The following is a 17,730-nucleotide window of genomic DNA, read 5'->3' on the forward strand; positions in this document are numbered from 1 at the left end:
GATGTTTGACGTACAAGAAAAAGGATCTGTATGTTAAATGGTGTTTTTTTAGTGAATTTTGGTGTAATTTCTGCCTGAAAACACTTAATTATTATATTATGTATGTTTGACATATCGGGTATTTGTACTAGATCCGTTGTAGGTGGTTCGGGGACGGTCAGTTGAATGTGAGTGAGAATTGTCTGGACAGACACGACAGAGACTCGGTCGCTCTCATCTGGGAGAAGGACGAGCCACGACAACACCAACACGTCACATACGGGTGGGTGCGTTTAGTTTTAGTTCAGCAGCGGAGATAAAGTTAAAAAATACGCAAAACACGCTATTCTTGTTTGTACCATTATTAAATGGTTTTTAAGTGAGCTGTTGGATCTGACATGTCAAGTAGCACACACCCTGTTGCAACTAGGAGTGTCGAAGGGAGACCGGGTGGTGATTTACCTGCCCACTTGTCCCATCGCAATCGCCACCATGCTCGCTTGTGCCCGAATAGGTTAGGCACTTCTCTATGGCATCATACTTTATGACTTCCATCTTTGGCCAACCAACCCCAAAGTTTTTCTAAAGACGCTTTGGCGAGATTAAACAAAATTCGAGTGAGCGTGCGGCATAAAATGCGATTTTTTGGCTCAAAAAGCGCCGAAACTTAAAGCGTCCCAATTTTTTTCGAAGTTCACCTGCGACGTAGGAACATGAATTAAACAAATAGGTTTATTCAGTATTTGTGAGAGCTCTGAAAATCAATTTGAACGAACTAAACTTTTTCCGTAATATTTTCAAATCTTTCGGCGCCAATGTGCAAACATTTTGGAAAATGAGTTGATTTTGGCGAAAACGCTCCAAAATTATGCTCAGAAAAAATGTTCAAGGTGCACAATTTTTCCACATAATAAGATTTATGAGGCTTAGTAGAGATCGAAAAATCAAGGGCGCATTTACAAATAAAGGTAAACGAGCATGTTGGAAAGAACTAGAAATTTAAAAGTAGAATATTGTATGTAGGTGCGATACATTGTGTCGTGTTCGCCGGATTCAGTGCCTCCGCACTTGCACAACGAATCAACGATGCCGGCGCGAAACTAGTCGTGACGGCCGACAGGTCCCCGAGAGGCGGCAAAATGATAGAGCTGAAGAAAATAGTCGACGAGGCGGTTAAGATGTCAGGATGTGTAGAGAAAGTGTTAGTTTGGCAGCGGCTTGGGAAAAAGGACTTGAAAGGGATTGATGTTGATTTGGAAAAGGAGGTGGGCAATCAATCCAAAGAGATGGAGGCTCCCTCGATGAACGCGGAAGACCCTCTCTTTATGCTGTATACATCAGGCAGCACAGGCAAACCAAAAGGTATCTTGCTTTTTTGGACCAAAGTGCAGTCTCCCTGTCATTAATGGCTTTCTTTCTTTTGTTCATTTTGGATTACATTTGGATTTGCTGCGTGTTAGATACTCGGTGTCCTACAATTTAATGACATACAATTTAACACCGTACATTTTAAGGGGGCAACCATGGTATAACACAAAAGGGGGAACCATGGTATGATATGGGACGTATTAATTTATAATCAAAGAGCTGAATGTGTGGTTTTTTGGTGGTGTCGATTTCAAAGTTTACCGATATCGCGGTTTCTCAAATCAAATTCAATTGTATCGAAAGCAATTATTTAAAAAAATGAAAGAGCAAATAATGGTTTGAATTTTTCTATGAAATGGGTAAGTTGAGAGATATTTTTTATAAGTAGTTGTGTTTTTCGGTTTCCTTTAGCTCGTTAATACTTTTCAAACAGTCTGTTGTTTATATTTCGTTGATTTAATTCAACAATAAAATTGAACTTGTGCAGGCCTGGTCCATACAAGTGGTGGCTATCTGGCTTATGTTGCCTGGACCCACGAGATGGTGTTCAACTGGACGAAGGGCGATGTGTTCGCATGTGTAGCCGACATAGGCTGGATAACAGGGCACAGCTACCTGGCCTACGGGGCTCTAGCTAATGGAATCACCACTGTACTATTCGAGAGCACGCCCTTGTACCCAGACCCAGGCAGGTAGGCAGGCTGCTTTATTTTTTTTCTGTTTCTCTGAAAATTACAGATGATGTACCAAAAGCTGGTATATCTGCCAAAATCTAGCCCTATTCTTTTTTAAGCTCGAGGATTAAACGTCCAATGAAAAATCTGTCCGGAAAGATGATCCCCCAGGACTTAATCATCAATAGAACAAAACCACATAAGTTTGGATCCCTATTTTTAATTTCAATGTCCCCGGATTAGTATTTGGCTAAAAACTATTTGAAAAACAAATCGAAAGGTTGAAAGCTAAATTAAAGTTGAAATTTATGAAAAGAAAAAATATGAAGGCATAGTTTAATGACAAATAAACATGGTAACTTTCAGATATTTCACCTCCTTGTAGTTTGCGGCTGACCAGACTAAGTGTTTTGTACCAGCCCGATTTCATAATCTTTCCCCACACGCAGTATCACTAAAAATCAATGAGCTAACTGGTATAATAACACGAAATTTTTCAACGGCAATCCTGGCTCTGGCCAGTATGTGATTCCTGAAACAAAAGCTTGGTAACAGACATATCCTTGTCGAAACGTGACATCTTTTTTGTTTATTCGTCCCGACCATTGAAAATGGGAAAGGACTTTCTGGTATGTCTTAGTTTTTTTTTTTCATTTTCCTTGCAAAAGCAGGTCACACAAATAATCATCGAAATGATTTTGATGATATACAGTGCTGATTTAAATTAACCGGACAAAACGCGTTAAACTTGAAATTTAAAATGCATTTTTCTCAAATTGGGTTGAGTTTAGGTGGAAACTTAAGAAGACAAAACTTTGCCTAAAATTAAAGCAGAATTAATATGAAGTAATTTGTTTTGCGAAATTCAGGCCAAAAATTTTACCCCAAAAATGGGTCATTTTGGCTTTTCTTAGTTAATCAAAAATTACGCCAAAAATGCCCAGTCGATCAAAGAGGTATTTATATCGAAGTGAGCCCCTTACGTAGTCCAACAAACTTTAAGAAGGGTATATTCTCCAAAACATTGTATAAGTTAATTTATTTTTGTTTGATAGACAAAAAGGTCGTTTTTACTATATAATTACCAACTTTTTATTCAAAAACAATTTTTAAACGGTTTGCAAATTTTTTTTGGAGAAAAAACCCTTGTTAAAGTTTGTTGGACTACGTAAGGGGCTCACTTTGATATGAATATCTCTTTGATCGACTGGGTATTTTTAGCGTAATTTTTGATTAACTAAGAAAAGCCAAAGCCAAAATGACCATTTTTTGGGGTAAAATTTTTGGCCTGAATTTCGCAAAACACATTACACCATATTAATTCTGCTTAAATTTTAGGCAAGTTTTGTCTTTATAAGTTTCCACCTAAACTCAACCCAATTTGAGAAAAATGCATATTAAATTTCAAGTTTAACGCGTTTTGTCCGGTTAATTTAAATCAGCACTGTATATTAAAAGCCTTTCAGTCGTGGTTTTAACGATATACAAAAACAAACGGTTTCTTAATTTAGAGAAAAACAGGTTTGAATTTTTTAGTCTAATTTTGAGCGAATAAAGCAAGCAAACAATCTTATAATAGGCTGCTTATAATTTAAGTTAAGCCGCGAAAAGATTATTTTCACCTAGTTAAGTTAGTGTCCGATACTTCTTTATGCGCAATAGAGGGAATAAAATTGAAGAAAAGAATAGTAGTTTCAGTCGTTCGTTTAGATCCTCATCACACCACAAACAAAAAAGACGTACTTTGGTTGTCGGAACTTGTGCTCGGAAGTACTTTCAGACGTTTGTTTAGATCCTCACCACAAACAAAAAAGGCGTACTTCGGTTGTCGGAACTTGTGCTCGGAAGTACTTTCAGATGTTTGTTTAGATCCTCACCACAAACAAAAAAGGCGTACTTTGGTTGTCGGAACTTGTGCTCGGAAGTACTTTCAGACGTTTGTTTAGATCCTCACCACAAACAAAAAGGCGTACTTTGGTTGTCGGAACTTGTGCTTGGAAGTTTCTATGCTACTATCTGTGCTACCTGACCACATCCATTTAAAGTTTTTTCCTGTCAAAATAGTGTCATTTTTTGAACGTAGCATGAGAAAGCTATACAAACGTGTAGAACGTTCGTAAATTGGATAATCGATAACATTGGTCGTCGAAAGAAAGAATAAAGAGCCAAAAAAGGAAGAAAAATATGCTAAATCTTTCAAAAAAGCTTGATATTTTTGGAAAAATAGTTTTGGTTTTTTCAAAACTTTTCATTGCCAAGAAAACGCTAATTGAAGCTTCGGAAACTATTTTTCCCGGAGTAGAACTAAGTTTCTGACCACTGAAATGAACATTTTTAGTTTTATTTGAGCGAGGAGGTCTTATACGTCTTACCCGAATAAAATTTGACTAAACTCAAAAGTTGCATCCGGTTTTTCTCGATACTGGCACAACTCATTGAAATTTTTTCTTATTGTTGTGCGAATCACAAATGAAAATACTTTAATATGATATATCACCTTTAATATGAAATTTTTGTAGTATCTGCTTTAGCGTGGGAAAAAATCTAAACACAATTGAAGTCAAAATTCCTCCCCGTTTTTTCAATGGAAAGAACAAAGAGGGTAGTAGTCAGTAAATTACTCGAAAACGAACAGGTCAGATCAGTGAACCAAAACTGCATTATTCAATTAGATAATCGCATATATTGAAGCATGAGATCTGTAAAATATGACAAAATTTCCCTCAATAAAAATTCGAAATGAAAACGAATGAGGACTACTACCGCCGTGAGTCCCTTTTTTAAAACAATTATGTTCTAGCACAGAAAAAAATCACAATCGTACAAAACTTTCAGTCCGTAATTGATGCATTTTTTACGGACGTAGATTCACTGATCTGGTAATTTTTTGGTGGCTTAGTTTTGTGAACGCACCCCGAAAACAGAAATCAATGAGTTCAATAATAAGAATCAATAGAGCACTTCGACTAAAAAAGAAAGGAATTTTTCCGATGGAGATAGTGTCATTTGGTCGTTTTGTCATCCGGCTCTAGAGCTTCGTAGAAAAATATCGATTATAATGAATTATATCGGCAAAACACCCAACACAAATAATCGACTTTGGTGACCCATTTAACCATTAAAATGGATTTTTAGAGGATTTTAATCGAACTTTTTCAAAAATCCATTAAAATTAATTATAACTCATTTTTTTTTATAAAAGGGAGCTTAAAATGGGATGTGAGACAAGAGAGATTGAAGGACGTGAATTTTCTTAGCCTAAGTAAGTCTCATTTTACATTTTTTCATTTTCAATAGTTTTAAAATTCCAATTAAAATGGATTATATTGATTTGTCAGAAAAAAAAGCAGATTATAATCCATGTTGAATCAATTATAATCGACTGTTTTTAAGTTTTGTTGCGACTGACCATGAAAACATAATATAATCTATTATTATCCATGAAACTTCAGTGCGGGATGGGATATTTCAACATGATGGAAATATCTTGATGTTTTAGTCCTAGGCCCAATTTTTTGTAATGTGTTTAAGAGTAATGAACGTAGTGAAGACTGTTTAAAGGTCTTGGTGATTTTTTTTCTAGAAAAAGTCTTTAAAATGCTCTAACAACTACAGATGTGCTTTCATACATATTAATGCATTTTTAAATGCACTTAGCTATATAATAATCTACTGAAAGTTACGTAAATAGCACTCTCCAAATACGAATGTGGAAATGACGCAAAAAAATGTGAACAATTTCTTGTTTCGAAAATGGAATTTAATTTTTAGATTTCCAGCGGAATAAAAACTTAACCTTTTGATAATGTTTTCTCATGTTGGGTTTATATAATGAAAACAGCCAGCGCCAATCATAAATTGTTCTAGAAATGCAAAGAGCTTAAATGGCATCTACTTTTTTCTTCGAAATTCGAAAGTTGCGTTTTTTTTACTACTCAAGTCCTTTTTGAGCCTAAAACTGTCATTAACCAGATGGTGGTGCATGATTTGGACATGTTGTAGCAGAACTGAAGCTCCTTCTCACATATTGTATTTTGCCGTGATAGGGGATCGAATACACTAACTACATTTCTTCTGAATGCTTTGACCGTTATGAACAGTGACTCTATGAATGCCTGTAAAATACGGGGAATATTATTAAGGTGTGGGAAGTAATAATAAACAGAATAAAAGCAAAAGGGCTAACAGCTTTGGTCAGCTTCCCTGTGATTCGAAAGAACGAAATGATTATTATTGCACCAATCTAAGTATGAATTAAACAAAAACTTATCATAGACAAGTGACGAAGTCTTAGAATACGCAGCAACCGAGTAAGATTTGAAGATTTGAATTCAACTGATAAACTAGCAGCATTGAACAGAAGTCAAATATTAGTTTGTCAAATGGATGCTAAAAGCTTTTGTTAAGAAAAGCTTTTCTCGACTGACCGTCTGATACTAAGTACAAAAAGTTGGTAACAAAAATGTTGCAGGTACTGGGAGATGGTTGAGCGTCTTGGGGTGAACCAGTTGTATGCAGCCCCCACTGCCATCAGGAGTTTGTTGAAGAAGGGCGACTCCTACCCCCATCAGTACGACCTCTCCTCCCTCCGCACTCTGGGATCGGTGGGGGAACCGATCAACACTGAGGCGTGGCTCTGGTACAACGAACACGTCGGACACAATAGGCTAGTAACGTAAAGTTATACTTATCATAAACGTCTTTTTTGCTTCCTTTTGACGATGCAACGATTAAATGCACAACTTAATTCTTAATTCACAACAGAAGTTTCGCAAAGATAGCAAAAATTTTGTGCAACTTACTCCAAGTGATGATAATTTGAAAATAATTCTAAGACAATCATATGCCATCCTGACCAACAAAAAACACAGCAAGAAAAAGTAGCTGGTTGCTTACAAGTAGCATACAAAGTTCCCATCATAATTATAATTTCAAGTAGCACACAAAGTTCCCATCATAATTATAATTTCGAACAAATCAAAAAGAAAATACTTTTGTTTTCAAAGAAAAGCTTTTAAACGTTTGTGCATCGGTTGTGGATGGATGATAGGAAGATGGGTGGGGTCTTCTCGTTTCTACAAAAGCGAAAAAAAATTATTCCCTTTATCTTCCTTATTGTGAAAACTTTCTATAAGTTATCTTCATAGCTTGGAAAGGTACTTTTTTCTGGACAAAGGCGGTTTTTAAGGAAATGTTTCCTATTTCTCCAATCAACACTATAAAAGGGCCTAAATATGACATATGTCATTCGACTACGTTGCTCAATCCATACATATCACTCGAGGTTGCTGTATTTATCTTTATGATACCAATCAGGGGCGGATCTAGGATTTTCTCGAGGGGGGGGGGGCGGATTTCCGAAAAAAATTTCCTTTTTTTAGGTCGAACATATTAATTTTTCGAGCTCTGCCAAAGCACTGTTTTGTCCCTATTTTTGCGAAATTTTCTGCCCCGCAGGCAAAATTTTGAAAAAGGCATTTTTAGGCATTTTTTGAAAAATTTGACCAAAAAAACGCGTTTTTTTTGGCGCGCGCTCTCCCCTCAAAATTAGTATATATTGGTTCCAAGGGCGCCTTTAGAAAATTTTTAGGGTCCATCACCAAAAATGAATACTGGAAAATAGTACAAAGGGGAGTCTGTTGAAAAAAATTTGTTTCTTCCTCAAGTATATTCGTTTCAGAACAAGGCCTAAAGCGGCCTTCATCTATTGATACTACAAAATTTCTTCCCGTTAGTTTTTTAGAATATTTAAAAATTCCAAAAAGAGTACAATTTCGGAAAACTAGCGCAAGCTGCTGTATGTTCTGTGTTTTGGCATGGAGGTCATCGACTGATGTCTCGATGGAATCTAAACTTTGTGGTGTTTACGAACTAGATTCCGTATGGTTCTGCCAGACGTCTATTGCATTTGTTCAGTCGCTTAATGGTAACATATCGATACCTCCGTCCAGTCAATCGCACAATTGCCTTTTTTATGCCGCAGTTGATGTACTTACAAATTATATGTTCTATCTCTTCGACAACTTCAAGTTCCGATGATCGGTTGTTCTTTCTGTCAAATAAGTTATTCGTCCCACCCATCATCACAAGTTTTTGACTTTAAATGACAAAGTTTGCTGAACCATTTTTTTACAGCACATTGTCGCAACTGTTCCGCCTGGACATGGCATTTTTAACGAATCAGGTAAGAAAACACCCTTCACTAACAACGAGCCCAAAATATATTGACCTTTTTGAACTGTGTTCGAGTTGTTGTAATTGATGAAGTCTAACCTTCTTTGTGAGAAACTCATGTTGAAGACGCGAACGCCTGTAGGGTCAAAATTTATTTTGTTAGTTTCGTTTTGAGAGAACATATTACTGAAAATATTTACGAACAATAGTGAGTCTGCTTAAAAATATACGTTTCATGAAGCTTTTTGAGAATCTCTTTTGATAATTTAGTTTTGAATTTTATTGGTAGACTGTTCCACAATTACGTTCCAGAAAAAGCGAGCGGACCTTTACCAAATATTGTTGAAACTTTTAGAATGATCAGTCTAGTTGCTGAGTTTCTATCGCTTTTACAATCTCTGATATTATCTGGCATAGAAAAAAACTCATTAGTTGAAAAATAGGTTATAGTAATCATGTTAAAATTAGTAAGCTTAGTGTTGCGCAGCCATTGTAGATCATGCGAAAATGGCGACATGCTATGAAATTTTGATGTCTTGAAGACGTATCTGCATGCCGCATTCTGAACTCTTTTTAAATTGAATCGATATTGCGGTAACTCAGACCACAAACTGTTGCAGTAATTGGGCCTAGAGAAATTGAGCACTTCGACCAGAAGGTGTTTGTAGGAGAAACTCAATTAGTTTCGGATTGAATATAGCTTTCTCAGCTGAAAGTAACAGCTTCTGCACACCAGTTGAATTTATTTCTCCATTTTCATGTTTAGGTCAACTCCTATTCCCAGCGATTTAAAAGAAATCAAAATGGCAATTCATGATGACCGTTTTCTAGTTTCATGTGTTTTTTTTCGTAGATTTTGCATAATGATAATTTCTGTCTTCCCTTTTTGTGTTTTTTTTTCAATCTCATGTTTTCGAACCAATCCACATTTTTCATCTAAATTCATTTGAATCTTGTAAAAACTTCCCTTATCTGGGGATAAACTGCAGGATAGCATGGTGTCTTCTGCATAGATTTGATAGTCCAAACAAGTTTTCAAAATTACAGTTCTTATAGGCGACAGATGAAGTGTGAAGAGCAACGGTCCTAGCAAAGATCTTTGTGGTACTCCAGTTTTAATGATTCAAGGTTTCAATATAGCTTCATTTATCTTGACACGTTGTATTCTACTACTGAGGTATGATGAGTAAGAATAGCTCATGCTCGATGATATCAAATGCTGATAGAAGGTCTAGGGCGATAACAGCTATTTTTTTCCTTTACCCAGCTCAAGTAATATCTCATTAGATGTGTATTCAGTAGGGCTGTCTCTGTCGAGAAAATTTTTTTATAAGCTGATGGTTTGGGATCAAGTAAATTTTTCACACTGAGATTTCCTGTTAATTGCACAAAAATTACTCTTCTGAACACTATTGAGAAAAAACACGTAGAATTGAAATAGGTCTGTATGATTTTAAATTCACTGTATCCAAAGTAACTTTCTTTTGTGGCGGTTTCACCGAGACTTCTTCAAATGCTTGAGAAAAAATGCTAGTTTTTATGCATTCGTTTAAAAAGTTGAAGGAAATTAATCCAGGTGTTTTTGATTCTTTTTAGGTCAGAAGTTTTCATTGGGTCTGACGGCGATGCCGCATTTCAGACAACTCAACTGCTTCGCGTATCGTTCTTTTATCAACTTGTTCAAATGATAACATCTCTTCAGCAACAGTGTTTGTTCCAATTTTGAAATTAGGCGTTAGTGATTCGAACATTTATAAGGTTTTCAATTTTCGTTGTGAAGCAATCATTCAATTTCTCGGAAAGGTCTTTCATTTCTTTCTAATTTAGGAAAAACTGTTTCGTCTTCGTATCCTAGCAGGTCTTCAAAACTTTGATTTTTCAATCGCTGTAGTGTTTAATTTTCTGTCGAGTGCTGTTTCTTCTTTTTGTTAGTATTTTCCATTCGTTCTCATTATCATTATTCTGAGGTTTTGAGCAATGGCTTTAAGTTCCTGCTTTTCCGTTTAGCGCTCTGAAATTCAGGATCAAAAAACTTAAACGCTTTTATGTGCTTCGTCATCGTCTTTGAAGATGTGATATTCTGTCATTTAAAAGTAAGTTTAAAAAAACTTCGTCTTCGAACTGTTTCCGGCACACCGTCGAAATGTTGTTTACCATGGACTTTTGTCTAGGTATAGGAAAGACTCCACTGCCCAGAGAATGGACACTGAAACTGACGTCAATTACTTCTATTTCAGATAACATTTTGCTGTTTGAGATTATAAAGTCAAGCGTATTGCGGTAAAACCAAGCGATAATATCTCGACTCTTGTTGCCGAGATTGAACACGGGTTTGTTAGAAAATTAGGCGTTTTCTGTTTGTGCAACAGTTTTAGATCTTTTTGCTTTTCTGTTGATTTCCTTTGTCAAGATCTTTACTTGATCTGGCTCTGTTGTCGAGTTGGCCTCGTAGACCGGCTAAGAGGCGCATTTTTCTTACACGCAGGGTTCGCAGGAACATGACATGATGCAGCTAATGAGCTAATTGATTCGGATGCAACCGATATGAACAACTTTGCCGCTTATAAAACATGTTAATGTTTCCTGGGGCATCTACGGAGTCGGATCTCAGGCTACGGCAAGGCCTTTCAGCCCAGTTGCGCACACCATCATTTGACATAAGTTTATGCTTTCGATGGTTTTATCAGACCAACACAACTTGTCTAGCGGAATTCAACCCTCAACCGTGTCAAATACTGATGATTTAACAAACATAAAATTTAGTTGGTTGTATTTTGGCTTAAATTATATTACTTTTCGCCCCTCAACCAGTTCACATGATAGACGCAAAAATTGGTTCTCTTCGACCACCAATAAGGTCAACAGTCTTTGATCTTGTTTGCAGTCTTTCCTTTTGTCGGATCTCCTGAGTTTTTCTCAGAATCTGTTGGCTAACCGACTCACTACACTATTATCTAAATCACTTTTTCAATAAGTTCATCAAAACAATTAGGATTAAGATATGAAAAATTTGGCAAACCTTTCAAAACTTCAATTCGCTTGTTGATAATATTTTTGTATGTTGATAATAAAACTTTGAATTATTTAACTATAAATCACTTGTCGATAAAAAAAACGAGATAAAGGACCTTATTTTTAAATATTCTGCAGTATTTGTTGCAAAAAGGCCCTAGATGACACTAGCTGGCTGAATAAATGAAATGTTTCTTCAGATGCACAGTAGTGGACACATGGTGGCAGACAGAAACAGGCGGCATCATGATCTCCCCCAGACCCAGTGCCCCGGAGGCAGAGATCATACCCACCATGGCCATGCGACCCCTGCCAGGGGTGGAAGTAGTTTTGATTGACCCCCTGACGAAGGAGGAGTTGCCCAAGGGTGTGGCCACTGACGGGGACATGTGCATTACGAGACCATGGCCCAGTATGGCAAGGTAGAATCATGAAAAAATTTGATACATGACAACAAAAGCTTTCTATGAGGTACTCAAAACCAATCGGAACTTAAATTAACACAATACACTATAGTTTTTCCTTCTTCTTGAATGGTCGGAACCAGTAGCGGTACAAGAGGGGGCATCTGACCTTGCTCCCCCTCTTCAGGGACTTGACCCCCTCGCCACATAAAGTATTACTTTTTTAGTTCTATATCTCATGGCACAAAAAATTGTTAAAAATTCAACCATTTGGGATAATCCCAGATACGCGCTTTGTTCAAAAAGAAAACAACAAGTTAACTTTTTTGAAGAGTCATTTTATAACCCTGAAATGTGAAAGGTTGCAACAAAATGGGATAGCCACCTAATCGGAGTAAACAAATCTAACTTTATATAAATCAGATGAGGAATGCTAGAGATGATTTGACCCGGGCATGCAAAAATCCGGACCCTGGGGCTAAGTGATAATGGTTTCCGGAACACGGTATTGGAACTCGGTATCTAGCGGTGGGAATGGGATCAATGTTTTGTATGTTGTAGACCTAGTTGAGGGGAGCTTAAGTATAGAATGCCAAACCCGCTGGACCCCTACTTCCGGCAATATACCCTAAGTTATAGTCCCTACCCCGACTTCGGAAGTCACTTATCGGTTTCCAGTAAACACGAGAGTTAAAAGTCTGGGATATGATGGGTAATGACAAGTTAAATCACGGTTTTTAATTTGAGGCAAAACCGACGGCTAGTTATTAGCATGCGGAAAAAAAACACTTTTTTTTAAAACCAGAATTGGCTAAAACCAGAAACCAGCAAAAATAAAAGAGGGCATTTTGATTTTATAGCGGCACTATACACAAAACATCTACCCAGAAAAAATGACTCCCAGTGAATGAAACGTTTCCGGCGCAATATTCCGCGTTTGATAGCCCAATCTCGGGAAAAATGATTATGGATCCTTAAAATTCGATAACCCGTGAAGTATTAATTGGATATTGGTGAAACGTGTTGAATAGGATTTCCATGAAACCCCAAATCTGTCAGGGGTTTCAATTTTGACCCCTGGGTGGCTTTAAGTTGACCTTTGGATGTTATACATGGAAACCAATTAACACCGGAAAGTGACCTGTCCCTTATAAATAACTTTTGAAAATCACTGTGATTGTTTTGTGGGAACAAGGGTGGGCGAAAGGTACCTGTAATGTGTACATCAGAAGTCTTGGGGAGAAAAAAATTTCTTGTTCTTCTTCTATAAGGTTGGAGTAATGGAAGAAATTAAAATGGACTTGGGCAACCTTGGGTTCAACTTAGCTTGGCGAATGCGCTATTACTAGAAATACGACGAGAATGTAGAAAAGTAGTCGCAGAACGCTTAGATTATGTATACGAAGGGAACGGGGATTCAGGAACCCAAAGTAAACGAAGGGACAGTTTTTCTTTAAGCTTGATGTGAGTGAAACGCTGTGATTGAAGAGTAAGTAAGTTGGGTTTTTCGGCGCGTAAACTTTGACTTTGCCCAGGATGTACTTCGAGGCCCTAGTAAACGGGAACGTTTACGGGATTATTCAACTAATGACTTTGGGAGCTCACCCTGATTAGGAGTTGGGGGGTACCGGAGAGCCTCCAAGAGGTAGAACAAATAAACTGAAAGAGCGAACGATGGGTTGTCGAAAATAGTTAGAAGACAGTTTTTGCAGAGACAATAGATGGTTGATTCTCAAAGTTAATGAGAATGATTGAGCAAGTAAGCGAGAATAGTCGGTCCGTGGAAGACGCTATTGCTTGAAGCGAAGCCAATTATGCCTCACAGTAGTTTTATTGATTTGAACCCGAGTTTAGTACTGAATGGGATCAGTTGGTTTGCGAGTTGCGCTTTTGGAATTGGCAATTTTGGAATTGAATCGAGCGAGGATTGGCGAGCAAGTTAACGAGGTGGTGTCCGAACAGAGCGAAACGCGGGCTTCGCATTAGAAGTAGTTTAGTAGTAGTTAGCTCATTGAGAGCCTTGTAAATAACTTTTTATTTCATCGGCTTTTGAAGAAGAGTTTAATTATTGTGTCCCGATTTGCTCAAATAGCTAGAAACGCAGGAGAGCTAAAAAGAGAACAACTCAAGGGTGAAATCGCTCAATTCTTCGATCGGCTGATTTAGTCTGACCACCAACGTAACCCTTTCAGGATTGCGGATAATATCATGTCTTATTGCCCTCCCCTTTAACACGGTATAAAGGGGAGAAATTCTACGGCCGTTGAGTAAATAAAAACGTGCTTAGAGGAGACGTCTCCTGCAACTTCTACAAAATGAAATTAAATATCTAATTTCATTGAGGTCGCTTAATTTTTGCCTTCAACTGAAAAAATTACCAGATGATACTGTTTTGATATTACAGAGCACTTATTCAGCGCACTTCTGAAAGTAACAGTGTTATCTTCTAAAAGTAGATCTAATTTGAAAACTTTCAAAAATTTTGAAACTGAATTCGTGACGTAAAATGGGCTAGCATTTGCATTTGCATCCAAAAAAAAATCTTATTTCTCGCTCAAAAGCAGTGAAAGCATTCAAATAATCCATTCTCAGGACAATCTGGAAAGACCACAATCGATACGTGGACACTTATTTGACGAAGGAGCACGGCTACTACCTGACAGGAGACGAGGCCCACCAGACGGAGGAGAACTACTACCGCATCACAGGCAGGATGGATGACGTCATCAACATCAGTGGACACCGACTGGGCACCTCGGAGGTGGAAGACGCCATTGACCAGCATCCCCAAGTGTCAGAATCAGGTAAGACAGGGGAGAGTTGTGAGAGTTATTGAGTTATTCATTATGACCTTGACCTCCAAATGAGATTAAAACTTTCGAAATAGTGCGAGAAAGATGAAACTAAGTCATTATGTCAATAATTACGTTTGAGACAAGTTTATTAAACTGAATATTTGAATGAGAAGGATCAACAAAATGGGGGGGGGGCTGGAGGGAGTTTGGAGAGAGCTTTCGCTGATTCGCTGAGTTTTTGCTTGGTTCTCATATATTTCCCATTAGTCTTAACCTAAAAAGATATTTCATTGGACGGAGGATTGGAACTGAATGTTTTGCGACGAGGTGTGATCCCTATATGATTGAGTAAAAAACTGGTATCATTTCTTTTATGTTCTTCTAGGTGAAGTTACAATATGCTTTACTGATATATATTAAATGTGCGATCACTTTGGTTGCGGCAATAAATTCAAACAAAAAAGCTGCCTTTCTCTGATTTCCGTATTTGATGGGAACATGAATCTAAATCTTGCTTGTGAGTTTCAGCCGTCGTCAGTATTCCCCACTCTATCAAAGGAGAAGCGATTGTGGCTTTTGTCACTCTTAAAGACAACTGCTCAATAGAAGAAACTCAGTTAGAAACAGGTAACAAAACACAAATTATTCAATTGCAGAAACTCGTCTAAATTTGGACCAATTTTATGTTTTTCTTTGTGCCATTTTTTGCCGAGGAATTATCGGTGCTAAGTTTGTATAATCAATTTTCCATGCAAAATAACATCATGTGCGGTTTTTAGAGAAAACTCTAAACTTACTTGCTGTTTAATCTATCTATGCCGTTTTTAAGGCCCCTAATTTCATTTACGTGCTTCTGAAATTCCAGATTATAATCTTATTTCTGCTGTTCGGTAGAGATCAATGCAGTGATCAAGAAAGAGATTGCCTCATTTGCACAGCCAGAGAATATACACTTTGTATCTAACCTTCCCCGCACCCGATCAGGGAAGATCATGAGGCGTATCCTGAAGAAGGTCATCACAACCGGGGCCTCAGAGGACTTGGGAGACATCTCCACACTGGCAGATCCCTCCGCTGTACAAACTGTGGTGGACACGGTCAACAAAAAGAAGAAAAATGATCTACACAAATAATTATTGACGTTGATATTTATTGTTGCAAGCTGCTCTTTTTTCTGTAACCTGTTCCTACGACAAAAAAACTTCCTTTTCATAAATACAAGTGAATCATACGTCAAATTTTATATGCTCACAAAGGTCTTTTTATATACATATTTGAGTTCGAAAAGTGTAGAATTTAATAACCCGGATCCAAGCGTTGGACTAAGTTTATAGGAAGTCGGCCGAAAACGTGGAAAATCCGTGTAAAAACGATTCTTCCATCGAACACAGTCAACACATCGTTGAAATATGTTTGAACACGCAGACGAGCACAAAATTGAAACATAATCGATAAAAAATTGGATGCGTAATCGACCACAAAGCCAAGCAAATGTTCAAAACGCATTAGGCATTAGCCGAATCCTGGTCAAACACAGAGGGATCTAAGCGTCGAAAACAAAGGACGTAAATTCAGCATTATTAATGTTCAAGGGACTATCGAGCGCGAAAAGATCCACGTTTAAGATCCACTCTTCTCAGCTTGACAAGGATATTCTAGCACATCAAACAATTTGACTGTGAAACTTCCCAAAAAATTTTTCAAGTCCAAATTTCAGACAAGAGTAATTCGGTTGAACTTCATGGAAGGCAGTACCTGCCTGTTTTTTTGTCTAGCTTTTCAAGACTTTTTAAAAAAATTATTTCTGAGACAGGCTAATTACAAACAACGAAGTTTTTTGTCAAGCAGTCGAAATTTCATTTGCTTCAAGTTGCCTTAAAAACTTTGTTTTGTATCGAGCGGAATCACGCTATATAATAACTTTTCAGAGTTTCATCGATTTCTCTGAAAGATTTAATTAAGCAACGCCATCAAGTATTTCAAACTTCAAATTTTTTCTTTGATTTTCTTTGACACCATTTTTCTTCTTTCCATAGCAAACGCATCCACCGATTAAACTCCGAAAAGACGACGCTTTTCATTTTTTGCTATGAGATTACTTGAAATATTTCAAAGTTTTATTGCTCAGTTGTTTGCTTAGAGAAGTGTTAACTAACAAAATGATTGATGCTATAAAAAAACTTGGGCTAAAACGAAGTTTAATTGCTTGATGAGGTTGGCTAAAAAGATAAACAGTGGTGAGCCCGTCGAAGCTATGAACCATCATTTGATGAATTCGCTTAGAAAAAATGAGTTTTTACGAGAAGCTTCATGCTTTACAAAACATGAAAGGTTTCGAAAATCTATCGCGCAATCAACTTGCTTTCGAAACCGTAATTTGCTATTCGATTAGTTTCATCATGAATTTTTAATATTCTCAATTATTCATGCCAAGAAATAACTTAAAGTATTTCAAAAGCTCATAGTTGAAATAGCTTGCTTAAACGGCTCCAATTTTTGCAAAACGGTATATGCAATAAATATGCTTGAAAATTTTTAAAACCGATTTGGGCTGTGATTAACATGAAATGTTTCAAAGTTTTATTGCTAAACTCGCACGTTGTTTGATAAGCTGGATTGAGAGTTCTTTGCTTTTTTACAAGCGGATTTGCTGTCTGAAGTAACTTAAGAAATTTAGAAGTTTCATTGCTCATTGCGCCTGCTCGAAAAAATAGTTTGAGACGATCTATGTATCATTCTTATAAAAGTTCCATCCTATTGGTAATCAATTTATGCTCTGTAATATCTTGAACCATTTCAAAGTATCATCAGTTAAGGAGGTTGCTGAGAAAAGCTTTTTTTTGCCAACTAATTCATGCTAACCAAATCATAGCCTTTTGATGCTGTCGATTAAATTAGTACAGGTAATCACCAGTTTTTCGTGCACTGCACTAACAAAATTGAAGACAAAAAAATATTTGCACCCGATTACTTTCAAAGTACAGATTATGGCGGATTATTCAAAAATTTTAAAATCGTTTTTTTTTGGTTCTTTTTAAAAAGCTTTGAATGAAGTACAAATCCTATTATGACAAAATTAGTAATCGTCACGTTGTATTTAAGCCACAATAATTAACTTTTTTCAAAATTTTTGAGAATCAAAGAACGTAGCTCAAGCTTTTATACAGGTGTTGATATTTATTTAGTTTTTTTGTTAAAAGTTGAAAGTGGAATTTAATTTCCAGATTTCCCAGCGAAATTAAAAGGTATGTTTTGATCCAGTTTTCTCAATTTGAGTTATTTTTAACAAAAAAAGTGTCAATACAAGTTCTTCTAGAAACTAAA

General features: G+C 36.9%; 2 protein-coding genes across 2 annotated transcripts in view; both read left to right on the forward strand.

Annotated features, from left to right (window-relative positions):
- LOC134842367 (acetyl-coenzyme A synthetase 2-like, mitochondrial) overlaps positions 1-15,661 on the forward strand; it is a 31,780-nt gene extending 16,119 nt beyond the window's left edge. The window contains exons 2-10 of the mRNA XM_063858666.1: positions 143-262; positions 360-493; positions 1,003-1,341; positions 1,835-2,039; positions 6,493-6,687; positions 11,408-11,629; positions 14,204-14,415; positions 14,935-15,033; positions 15,301-15,661. Coding sequence (XP_063714736.1) covers positions 143-262; positions 360-493; positions 1,003-1,341; positions 1,835-2,039; positions 6,493-6,687; positions 11,408-11,629; positions 14,204-14,415; positions 14,935-15,033; positions 15,301-15,539 — 1,765 coding nt within the window. The 3' untranslated portion in view covers positions 15,540-15,661. The remainder of the gene's footprint in view (positions 1-142; positions 263-359; positions 494-1,002; positions 1,342-1,834; positions 2,040-6,492; positions 6,688-11,407; positions 11,630-14,203; positions 14,416-14,934; positions 15,034-15,300) is intronic.
- The window catches only part of LOC134841183 (golgin subfamily A member 5-like), a 164,072-nt gene that overhangs the window by 74,074 nt on the left and 72,268 nt on the right, over positions 1-17,730 (forward strand). The window lies entirely within an intron of this gene.

The sequence above is a fragment of the Symsagittifera roscoffensis genome, chromosome 3, assembly GCF_963678635.1.
Source record: "Symsagittifera roscoffensis chromosome 3, txSymRosc1.1, whole genome shotgun sequence".
Taxonomy (NCBI): Eukaryota; Metazoa; Xenacoelomorpha; order Acoela; family Convolutidae; genus Symsagittifera; species Symsagittifera roscoffensis.